Raw genomic sequence first — 13,052 nt, forward strand, 5'->3', positions numbered from 1 at the left:
TTCCACAGTACTGATTAATAATCACTTTTTCCAGGCACTTAAGCCTTGTTCTTTAGGTCCAGCAGCAAAAATCTGGAGGCAGCAAAGCACACCCAGATTTTATCATAAAACACAGACCACACACAAGGAGAGCAGCGAGGTTTCAAGGGAAAGGTTTTCAGGGTGATTGTCAGAGAGTTGTCACACTGAGAATTTCAGTCAGAGCTCACCTTGGCAGGCGCCAGTGAGGATATTTGGGATGAAGCCACGGCGGCAGGGCTGGGGCTGGGCAGGGCACATCTCACACGGGTGGCCCCAGGCTCGCCCCACGGTGGCACAGCACAGGGACTTAGTGCATACAATCCCCGTCAGCTGGCCCTGGCACATCTGCTTGTCCACCTGTGTGAAACACGGGCCTGTCCTGTAATCTGGAGGAAAAAAAGGAAAGTTCACTGTTATTATACAAGGCATCGTACTAGAAGGTATAGAAGGAATTGGTTTTTAATCCAGCAGGTACCCGTATTAAGAAAAGTCCATGGAAATTTAAGCTGTATCATTGCTTACAGAAGTTGCATGACTCCTTCCACCAAAGGTAATGATGTTCATGAGGTTATTGTTCAATTTTTCAAAAAGATACAATTAAATGAAAGGCAGCTAGACACAAAACTGCTCTTGAGCATTGACAATGCATGCAGTAAAATCCACAGTAAGGAAAAGAATTTTACAAACCAGCAAGCACACAAATAGACGATCAGATTAAGCAAACAAGGACTGGAAACTGATCTTCTTGTTCCTAAGCTACTTCATGGTGATTTATGGGAGGGAGCTACAGACCACAGCAGCCACACATTTTTTTCACTCCACATTTATCAAGATCCATGCCAGAGAGTGTCAGAGAATCATCATTCCTGCTGGAATGCCTGTTGCAAAATAGTGCTACCTACAGAGGATTAATTGGCAAACCACCACTTATTTTCAGAAGAAAAACATGAGACAATACAACCAGTCCAAGCTTCATGTGTTACACTGAATAAAGCATATACACTACATGAAAATATGTTTCTGGTAGAATTCCTGCAAATAGTTAGTTCATTAACACTGAACCTGTATAAGGAGATTTTTTTTAATTTTATGAGCCAACACAAATCGGGATCAACAATTAACTGAATTTCTCTAGGAACAAGTAAGAAACAGCTTGCTGCTCTAAGCCAGATTTCACATCATTATGGAAACTCTTAAAGTGAGGCGTGAAAAGGAGAAAATGCAAGACAGTCATGTGAAAGAAGGCAGAACAGTAGGGTTATGTAACAGTATGGTTGCGCCAACTGCTGTTCCATCCTCTTCATTTTTTCCCACCAAAAGCAGGCTCTAATACCAATATGTGGATAACACACCGTCTTCCACACACTTTCATTAGGGTGCAGCTGGGTATCACAACCAAGATGCAAATCAGACAACCCTTGCTTTCTGTAACTTGATACTTAGAGCTTTGACATCTTTGGAAAGCAAAAGAATGGTCTTCCCAGTGAGATGCTACACGAAGGTTCCTGGGCTCTTAAAATGAAAGCTCAATCAGAAATAAATGTTCTGCTCCCTCTCTTTGGTAAGGGTCACTCAGATATCAGTCCAGGAAAGACTTCAGCAGTTATTTTTACACATTGGTAGTCAATTTCAGACGGGCTTTTCACTTTAAATAAAGTCAACCACAGGTACAGAAATGCCTGATGATAAAAGAAGAATAAAAGATCTAAAATATTCAGTAAGGCCTTTGAACTTTAATATTTCTTGATAATCAATACAAAATAGTCTTCAGTTTACACTCTGGATTCCCCTGTGACCATCAAGCCACAAAAATGGCACTTCTAGTAAAATAAATACATTATAAAAAGAAAATCCTGCCCTTGCTCCATAACTCAGATAGAGTTCGGTCCTCCATGGGTCAATGCCCTCTATACTGACTTACTACACATCTTCAAACTCCCAAAACTTGCATTTAGCAGGTCTGACAATCATGACATCCCAGCTCACTCAGCAATTCCTACTCAGGAAATAAGTAGTTCTGTTGGACAGTACTGTATTTTTACAGCAGCAATTCTCCAAGATACAATTTTTTTGTAGATCAAATCTTTGGATATCATGAAGGAATAACAGCAGGGGAAGAAATTCAAACTATGTATCTCTGTTTAATGGCTGGTGACACACAGGAATATTCTGGCCAAAGACAGTCTGCATTACGAAGCCTGGAATTCAATCAGAGGAAATTAAACAAGAAACTCAAACTAGAGCTGTGAATTGGTTCCACTAACTTCCCGTAAGACACAAAATAGTTGCGTGTAAACTCTGTCAGAACCAGCAAGGAAAAATTCAGTTTAGAAGGCGTGTTCAATAGAAAGATTAGAGAATATAACCAGACACCAAAGCACGTTTGTTCAAGAGGATATGAATGAGTCAGGTACAAGAAGGAGTGATACCAATATACCTAGTGCTTATTATATCCTATTAAACAGAAATACATGCTCTGGAAACCACCTATGCATAGGTGCCTACCCGTGCCTTAATAAACAGAAAATGAATTAATCTAACCTTTGGATTTTGTAATCAACGTTTAACAGCATAAGCCTGCAGCCCAGTATCTATTCAGAAATATGCATAACATTCGTATTTTAAAATATGACTGTAATATATTATTCATAAAAACTGCACCCATTTTAAAACTCTTTACTTGTTCAGTTTATCCACCATGAAGCCCAGAGGTAAAGAGACTGATTAGTGAGTGGCTGCTCTTCTATACTACAAGGAAAATACAAGATTTTAAAATACAAAGTGAAGGCAAGCATGTTCGGGTTAATGGTAAAGTTCAGCTGTTTACACAAAGATCTGCACTCACTCAGTAAATTTTACATGTGTGAAGCAAATGCAATAAAAATAGATGCTATACTGAAGATACTTTGTAGCTTCAAATGAAACTGTGAATTTGTTTCACACAGTCAGATTATATTATTATAATGGGTGATCAGACCTTAAAAACTCCCACTTATGAATCAATCATCTTTTCCATATGGGTTTGTTTGTCTTACTCTTAGCTGTTTCTTCATTTGCTCCTCTGCCAGCATGGCTGATGGAATAATTTTGCCAGAAAGAACATATGTTGAACATAAGTTATAAATAATTTGTTACTCTAGAAAGGGTAACTGCTTTGGCAAAAGAAGCTGATCTTCAGCACATGTGTTATACAGTTTTGGTTTTTAATTTCAGAAAATTGTATTCAATATGCACAGTGTCCTGAAGAATGACAACCTTTATCAACAATTCTAATTGTTAATATAATTAAATTTATTGAGGAGTACATTTTTCCTAGCATCAAGACAAAAATCAAACCATGGACATTAATATTTAACTATGATACAACATTTCTGTTCTGTCATAAAAGTGTTTATTTTGTATTCTCAAATGGGACTATTAAACTATTATGGTTCTTGGGATTTTTTTTTCCATTAATTCCTTTCCAAAATTCTAATTCTTCCTGTAATTAAAAAAGTCTAGTTGCAATGCTGAGATTTCTAATCTTGGTTCAGTATCCATCTATTTTAGTTTTCTTCCTGTTCCTGTGGCCAAACAAATGATTCAGATGAAGGCGTAAAAAACCTGCTGTAAACAGATAAGGAATAGTCTGTCTGCCACATGACCTTTGTGTCTAACACCCACTAGCTAAAAACATGAAATGTTTAACATCCCATATACCACCTACTGTCATTCCGGACAAAACATTAAAATTTTGGTACACATGTAAGGATCCAGTTCCTAATAAATTTTGTCATAACCTCTGCCCTTAAAAAATTCACCTCTTCCCAGGTTAACATGAAAAAGTGAGGCATGAAGAAAATAAAAAGGTAACTGCACATGTTGGAATGTCCATTGCAAGCTATCCGGAAGATTATTAAAGCCTCAGTTTCCTTTTACGGCAAAGCACAGACAGAAATTTTAAATGAAAGCTCCCAATATCAAAATACTGTTCCTGTGAGAAATCCAACAGGGGTGCAGCGACAGTCTCCAGCACCCAGCCAGCAGAAAGGAAAAGCACGCTGTCACAAGTACTGTGTTTCACGTTCGCGAGCAATAGGAAGATTTAGCAGGAAGGAACAGTGAAGCATCTTCCATAGTTTTCATTAAAAAAAACAAAACCACAAAGGAAGGAAACAATGCATATGGAAACAAGCATTTTTAACTAGAAGCTACTTGGAAGATTGATATTTCTATTACTAAGAACAAAATACTGAAAATATTCAGCACGTTCATCAGTATGAATCACATCAGGAGTGCGTAAAGGGAAGGTGTGTGAGATAGGCCTTCACACCCCCTGTCAAGTAAAGCCTATACTTTATTAATGTGTTTCACCTCCTTACAAAGCAAATTTGCACAAAGTCCTTTCATTGGACTTTTTACAGAACCTCAGTTCCCCTAAGGAAGATTTAGGAACAGATAAGAAAATAAGTTCAACTTCCATCACCTCACATGCAGACTCAAGTAGAGCAAACAGGTTACTAGTATTATTTTTATTATTACCATTATTATCTCAAAAATCCATTTCATACAGTAGCATTATTGAGTGAACAACCTAATGCATGGGACCTGAATGCTGGAAAGAAGTAAATGCTGTCAGCATTACCAGGAACTTCAGTCTCTTCGAAAAGAGAAGTCAGCAGAGTAGGTGAAAGCCCAAGACACCGCACTCTGTCAGGGAACCTTCAGTGTGGAGAAATTAATTCTGTACTGGCAAAGACCTGAGATTAAATTCACTTAGCTATAGGTAACTCCAACAGGAAAAAAGATGGAGAAACAACTGTCTCCATTAAAACTCAGACAGGTAGCAAATTCCCCCTTAATTTCTGCTAACACTCCAGACATCTGAAATTCTTTTCGGCTGCTTGTTGCAGAACCTGCTTGCTGATTACTGAAGAGATTTTTCAACTGAACTTTCTGAATTTTCCCCTTTGCAATGTGAAATCTTAATGTTTTGATAAATATAAGTGTAGTCAAGCTCCATCTTTTAGCAAGGGGAAATTCCATGGTATTCCATGGACTCCTACTATGGGACCATCAGGACTGGAAGAGCAAGGCATGCCCAGTTCTCCCACTGGTTCTGGATAAATTACAGCATTACCCAAACCTTCCGAAGAAAGGGAGATAAGGGCTTTCCTTAACAAACTTTTTGGTGTGAGTATGAAATATTTGGCAATACCCGTGACTGTCCTTCAGACAAATCTGAAATTTATACATATGTAAATATTACTCTTCTTACTCAACTCCAACATCTGCAGATCATAAGTCAAGTAATACAAAAAGTTATTTCAACATTTTAGAAGTGCATAGGTTTATTAAATATTATCTAAAAATTATCTTCTTACAATATCTTGATCAACTTTATATGAAAACTTGGGGGGCATTTTCAAAGTAAATGCTTAGCTGCCAACACAGAGTACATAAAAAGGGACATTTCAAAGATAACAAGAAGGTAGATGAATTGTACTTGATATAAATAAAAATTTTTTTTTCAAAGGTGACACCCAAAAAGTTATAGTAAAAAAGACTGATGGCTGGAAATGAACAATGAATCTCTTGGAATATGAAAGGGAGTTGGCAATGCTATCAATTTCTCTTGGAAAAAAATAATCTGTGGCCAATACTATTATTTAGACTGAGGAGTTTTTATAAACCTGAACAGTAAAATCAAAGCCTCCTTTCCCTGACTTCTTCTAAGGAACTTGTGTGTAAAGTCCTTAATTAAATATTTAATAGCATCACGTTCACAATTAACATAAACAATGATCACAAAAGTCTTTCAAACATTTAAAATTGCTGCTAACTTGAAGATGGGACACATCGCCAGCAGGTTCTTTCGTCATTACCGAAAGTGACGACTTCTATAAAGTTTATTTTCACGTGTAATAGAGAAGAAGAGCAGCTTTGTGGGAAATGGTTTTGAACATCGATGTTAAGAACATCATTAAGGTTTGGATGGTTTTATACAGCTGACAGCTTTAATTTTCAGTCTAAAATTTTTTTACTGTTCTAGTGGTCCCACATGACCTTTTCTGACCAGCTCCTGTGATGCAAAACTTCCCATCACACAGACTCCTGTGACTGATTGGGTAACTTAACAACACACACTTGCAGCTGAAAAGGAAGTCGAGGGCAGCTTTAAATGAAAGAAGGAAAAGCCATAGGTTCAATGCAGGAATCTATGTGGGCTTAGTAGCTTTTAGCAAGATTCACCTTTCCACAAGTATTTCTGTCACATCCATTCTAAGCACATTGTCATTTTCCTCTGGCTGGAAAAGCAGCAGCAGCCCTTTTACAAAAGCAACATTTTAATATAATTGGTATTATGACAGTTTTAAGCAGATAAAGTCTTAGTGTAGTATCAACTGCAGATCTTAAAATTCTTATTAATTAAAAAGCTATTCAATCTCACACACCTAAGCACATGGGGGGAAGATGGCAAATTAGCAGATAAAGAACAGTATTTCTAAAATAAAATCCAGCTTTGTCCAATTGATCTGAACACTGAAGAAAATGTTTCTAATATTTCATGACACAAAACATTTTGAAAAGGAAACACATGCACACACAAAAAAGCACAGAAATAAAGAAACATGGAAATACTCAGCTTTTGTCATTTATGGGATTCTGCACCTTCCAGAATTCAAGTATTTCCTTAAAATTTTCTTGGAACAAAATGGTTCCGTGTGTAACTGAAGTATCATACACTGACTGGAGCTCCTTTTAAAAGTATTTTTTTCCTTATCCTTCCACAGGGTCTGCTATTATATAAAGATGGCACCTGAGTTGGGACTAATGAAATCCCCATTTAGCAAACAACCTGACACACAATGAAATATAAACCATCAGTCATAGCAGTAAGTTACAGCCTGAATCACTCCTGGGCAAAGCGTATATGGAGACAAAAAAGTAAAAGAATCTTTTTGGTTTTTTGCAAGATTCAGCAGTTTATACCAACTACCCTAACAAGATGTTTGCACATCTTTGCTTTATAATATCTAAAGCAGTGAAGGAACTCCTTCATGCTGCCTGCTGCTCCTTCCTCTTGTGTTTCTCCTTCAAAAATACCTTACTCATCAAAACCTTGATACTGGAAAGCCAGACAGATGCATATTAAACTCTTAATTCTTTCATATCCCAGGAATACCTTACCCAATACCTTACTCTATGCATGCAAAAATATACTACTTCTCTTGACCATAAGATGTAAACTCGAATTGCACTATCCACAGGCTTTTGGTTCCCTCCTCCATTAAGTCAGTGCTACTCAGCCCAACCTCAAAGGAACAGAATCCCAGAATCAGTGAAGAGAAAGACTTTAAGACACGACACCCTTTTGAGAGTATTGCTGAACAGTATAAAGGGCACAGTGTAGCTTCCCACACACCACCCTCACCCTCCCACTCCAGAGTTGTGTCATTCCCCAGAGCAAAAGCCATGACTTTCAGAATGCACCCATACTTAAAAAATGAGGAGGGAAAATATTTCATAACCAACCCCTGTGTAAATTAGAAAGGCATGGAAGAAGGCAAAAGGCATTCTCAGTACACCAGAAACCCTAATAAAACCACAGACATTGGAGCTGAAAGCAATCTCGTTCATCATTAACCTAAGTAGGAAAAATAACTGTTTCACACATTAACCATAGGAAAAAAAAAATATACATCTATTTAAACAGCAAGAAACATTTCCTCAGATGACTATCTATGGTGCTATGATAATTTCAGTTCATAATAAGCTAAAAACCCGGCCTTCTACTAGAGTTCTGTCTGTGTAGAACCAGAAGCAGAGTTTCTGTTCTTCAGATCTTTTGGATGTGTACAGCAAAACCAAAAGGTTTTAGAAATTTACCTCTTGGGCTTATACAAAATTTTCAGGGAGACATTATAAAGTTGAGTATCTTTTAACAACCAAAATATAGGAAAGATTTTCTCATATAGCAAGATAATAGCCTGAGGTGGAATAAACAAGTTTACTTCTGGCACTCCATGACTTTGCAACCTTGGGTGCAACACGCTCTTGACTGGCTTCAGTAAACTACCCTTGATAATACCTGGATTACTCTTTTCCATATATACTTTATTATAGTAACTATAGCTTTTAAGATACTGCATAATTAATGTTTATGAAGACAGATATGGCTGAAAATTTAATGCAGATCCAATTTACAAAATTTTAAGTCTTAACATTTAATTCACTGTAAGGGAGCTTGCAGCATAACAGACATAATGAAAAATATCGGGGTGTGAAAAGAACACAGCAGGAGAAAATACAAAAAAGATAATTACTTCCAAATATCTGCCATCTAGCTAACCTTCAACCACAGAACCACACAGAGTTTTGGGCTCTCCACACTCACTCTCCTGGCTCAACATTGAGACAGTTTTATGTAAGAAACGAAACTCCGTCCTTATTTCTCAAAACTAAGGTGAATGACTACACCCTTTAAGAAAAAAAGTAAGCAAAACCAAAAAAACCATCTTCCCATTTCTAATTTTTCAAACTCAGTGCTCCATGAACAACTGTTCAGACGTTACTGAATAATATGTACTTTCCCTCTTCTATTTCTTGTTCCACCACTGCAATATTCGAAGAAATATCCAAACCCCTCTTTTCATTCTCAGATCTAATATAGAACCTCTGTGTACACAGAACATATAAGCAAGGTAAAACAACAATTTCAGACATCCAAAATCATTACAGAAATAAACTTCCAAGGTTCCCGAGTTTCCCAAATCTCTCAAGTGTCCTCTAAACAATACTTGTAAACCCAAGAGGAAATTTGTCTAACTTCTTCTAATACATTTTACAGTCACAAAACCTGAAAATTTTGATTCTTTCATCCTTTTTCCAGTACTTCAAAACTGTGTTCTTTAGCTTATTTCTGCATTTTCCAATTTTGCCTAGAACGCCTATATAAGCAATATGTAACATTAGCACTTGCTGAGTTTGACAGAATTTTTTCCTATTCACACAATATTTCAGAGGTTTTTGCATTTTCTTTGTTAAAGACACTCCCTGTAAGCAAGTGTCTCCTTTTTTTCTGATCTCTAACTTTTCCTAGATATCCTGAAAATATATCAAGATTTTTTTTTTCCTGGACATCTTACAAATTAATTAATAAAATTAATTGTTTTTTACTTTTCAGAGAAATTAATTTTTTCTTCTGAAACTCTAACAAAGCCATCATGGCCTTGCTCAGCTCTTATCAACAGGACAGTAATTTTCTCTTTCCCCAGGTAACTAAAAAAAAAGGAGATGACATTTTAATACATTTGACAAAGAGAAAAATTTTCACTGAGGAAGGGAAAAGATAAGACCAGATGGAATTTTTATGGCATCATCTTCCCTCTTGTCTGCAACATTTCGCACTCACTCATGATTTTGCTCCACTGTTCTGTATTATCAGACCCTTGTTTCACTTTTCAGTGAACAATCTTTAGATGCAGAGCATAAGCTAGTCTAAGTCCTACCTAACACATAAAAACCACAGTATTTTACGCTTTCCTAGACTTGCTCCTCCTGTAGGTAAGAGCAAAAAAACTACTTTTCAAGTGCAGATTTCAAAAAACAGTTATATGAAGAAAATATATATTTTGGCTCTAAGTATAAGGTGTAATAGTTCTGGTAGCTCACTCTTTCTTTCTTTTCACAGTTTAGGGCAGCACAGTTACCGAGATTCCCTTTTAAATGATTTAAACTGAAACATTCCCTGTGCCTGAGCTGCACTCTAGTGAAAACTCTCAAGCCCTTGGAAAAGGTCATTCAATTCCATATTTTCATTTTACTTTTGTAGACCTACTACAAAGGCGTAAAACCTCTGCTTTTAATTTTTATACAAAGTGCAACAACCCCACCTCTATAACACTTTGGCACTTGCCTGTCCTACGCTTGAACAAACAGAGAAGTTTTGAAGATTTTAAGTGCTTCAGAAACAGCAAAGTTACTGCATTGAAGGGATTTTACCTTTTTCTTTTGCTGGTGCCAAACCAAGAGTCATTCAAATACTGGGGTTTAATTAAAAACTAAAAGAAGGGAGTAAGAGAAAGACACTACCTGGAATCAAAATACTTTCTTCATCACTACTGCAACCAGCATGATCAGCAATATCCATGTCATTTTTAAAACTGCTAAATGTTAAATCTTTTGCAGACCTAGAAGGGAGAAGTTTTCCAACGCCAGCTAACAAGAAAACACATACTGTGTAGGCACTTTACAGGATTGCAATGCTTTAGCCAGGCATTTGCCTTTGAAAACCTTGTTTGTGGAGATAATGATGGATAACAAAAGCAGGGAATGCAGTGCCAGAATCCTCTAACACCACTAGGTATTGATATCTGAGAGCATGAACGCAGCTTCTTGAATCTGCTCTGCTGTAATCCATCGAGGGATGATGTGGGCCAGTATCTACAGGTCAGAACCTGCAGCAGGAAAAGGTGCCTGGTGAGCAGGGACTGCACTTAAAATGTGTGTGTTAAATCAACACCTGATGACCTATCTACCTCAGACCCCTTCTCCGCCCCCCAAAATATCTAGCAGGTTCTTCCAACACGGATAATCTCATCTACTGACCTGAATCAGGTACTTAGCTGTCAGATAAAGCTCTTCCTCTTACCGCTGCAGGTATTTGCAATTGTTATCTCCTATCTCCAGGAGGAATAGAAGCATGCTTCTTTAGTCTAAACTGAAGCTTCTTTTGTTTAAAAAAAAAAAAAAAAAAAAAAAATTACCATTGTGGTATTTTGCTTGCAATCAGCTTTCAACTAAGCGTTGAAAAAGCTGAAAAATGCTTTCTAACAAAAAATTAAAGAGATAAAAGTAGACAAGAATGGTGAAAGCTGAAAATCTTAGAAACATTCACATTCTATACTTTTAAACTAAACTATGGTTATTTTTAGCTGATTTTATTAAACAGAACTTCATTTATTTTAGTTAAATTAGACTTTAAGTTGATGATTTAACACCTGTATTTCCTACAGTGACCATGAACATCCCCTGGGACATGCAGTTTTGAGCATGCTACAGCAAACTAATTACGTTTTTCTTCACTCAACAGGCCTTGCACAACTCCTTTATGAACCTGCCGAAAATAACCCAAGACCACATGCTCCATTTTCCAAAGGCTAAAATAGGACTGAAGATCAATTAAACTGATGTTTAGCAGGTCAGTCTTTCATTTACTGTAGACTGAAAGAAAAAAACCAGGAAGACCATAAAAATATTTTACTCTGGCTCAGGATTATAGCAGCAATTAATAAAGAAGAAAAAAAAAAACAAACCAAACCCCAACCAAACCCAACTTCACAGCAAAATTAAAAAGCTACTTTCCCAAGACTCCCACAAAAAGAACATACTGATCAAAAAACCATTTTTGCTCTTATGCAAAAACGGTACGGCCAGCATCAACAGATAAGGAAAAGCTGTGTAAAGTTAAGAGGTCTTCTAAATACCTGTCAGAAGAAGTAGCTGCTTAAGGAACTACATTTTCTGTTGCTTCATTTAGACATGATCGCTGTCAGTTAAGCACACACAAGCATCTTCAGCAACACTAAGGACTAAATATATATTGCATGTCCTCTTTATAATAAAATTGTATTTAAGAAGTATTGACTCCTACACAAATCTGGGTCAATTTGCTACGCTAGCTTAATTTTAACCGTATGTATTATCCCCAGACATCTTTATAATCTCTGTGCCTATCAGCTGCTTCACTATATGTTCACTTCACTTCTGTATTACTTTTAACTCTCTTGCCTCAATTACTACACACTAACAACAGTTTAACTGAGCTTTTTGCTTCGTCCTCCTTGGTTCTCTGAGCTGTTGATAAGCTTTTCCACCCACTTTCCAGCTTGAAGAAAAACTTTTCATCTCATGTTATATCCACAGAATTTCAGTCTCCCAGAATGGTTAGGGTTGGAAGAGACCTTAAAGATCATTTTGTTTCACCCCCTGCCATGGGCAGGGACACTATCCCAGGCTGCTTTGGACACTTCCAAGGATCCAGGGGCAGCCACAGCTTCTCTGGGCACCCTGTGTGTCTTTTGTGCTCTGAGATCACTAAACGAACCATCACGACATTTAATTGGGGTCATGGACAGGATCCTGGTGGATAGAGGCGTTTGCAGGCTGTGTCTAGTCTGTAACAGGGGACAAGCATTTCGCTCCAGCCCCACCTTGCCTGACACCTCAAAAGGGGTGAGAGGTGTCAAGAAAGCAAGGGGGGTGACTTTCCGACAAACAGTACATGCCTAGGTGAGAAGCATCCCCATACTCAAGTTGAGGGGTCTGTTTTCAGGATTTTACAAAGATCTCATTGTGCAAAAAGTGGGACTTTTTTTTTTTTTTTTTTTGTGTGTAGGTGTAATTTTGTGACTGTCAGGTGCAGTGAAGGGACAACCAGTTTAGTAGCCAAGGAGTACCTCCCAAGGAGATCTGGTCTCTTCACCCACCCAGGGAAGCAAAGGGAGACACAGCAAGAGCTCTCTGTGTTTGCAACTAAGTCTTACCTCCCTGTCTTGGTTTTTGATCCCTTCACAAAATGACTGAAAACCCTAGTGCAAAAAACAAAGCTATATTTTATGCTCTGCTAGCAAAACGTAACCAGATCCTCTCCTGGACGAGAAGAATGGGCTCAAAATAACTGGTTTAATTTGGAGAGTGTGATTAATAGAGTATGTTCTTTTCAACGTGAGACAAGATTTAAACTGGGCAGGAAGAAAAACATACTCTGACCAGTTCTGGGAGCTTGTCTTATGGCAGCTATTGACTCTCATTTTAAATGAGTTAAGTGAAGAAAAGCAATAACAGACTCCCTTCAAACCCTAGTTGAAATTTTGCAAAAACAGTGAGATGAGGAAAGGAATAAGAACTATCTATTGCTAGCTTCCATGACAGAGGAACGTGTTGAAAATTCAAAACATACTAATTTCACCAAAAGAAACAGAGGAAAAGGAAACTCTCCACATTAATCAAATATACCCCCAGAAGGAACTGGAATTAGTAAAAAATTG

At 37.4% G+C, this 13,052-nt stretch overlaps 1 protein-coding gene across 3 annotated transcripts in view; it reads right to left on the reverse strand.

Annotated features, from left to right (window-relative positions):
* Positions 1-13,052, reverse strand: part of FBN2 (fibrillin 2) — a 144,848-nt gene that overhangs the window by 116,686 nt on the left and 15,110 nt on the right. For all 3 annotated transcript variants that reach the window (XM_040090587.2, XM_040090588.2, XM_040090586.2), the window contains exon 6: positions 210-407. In XM_040090587.2, the coding sequence (XP_039946521.1) occupies positions 210-407 (198 nt within the window). The remainder of the gene's footprint in view (positions 1-209; positions 408-13,052) is intronic.

Source organism: Hirundo rustica, chromosome Z (genome assembly GCF_015227805.2).
Source record: "Hirundo rustica isolate bHirRus1 chromosome Z, bHirRus1.pri.v3, whole genome shotgun sequence".
In the NCBI taxonomy this organism is placed as follows: Eukaryota; Metazoa; Chordata; class Aves; order Passeriformes; family Hirundinidae; genus Hirundo; species Hirundo rustica.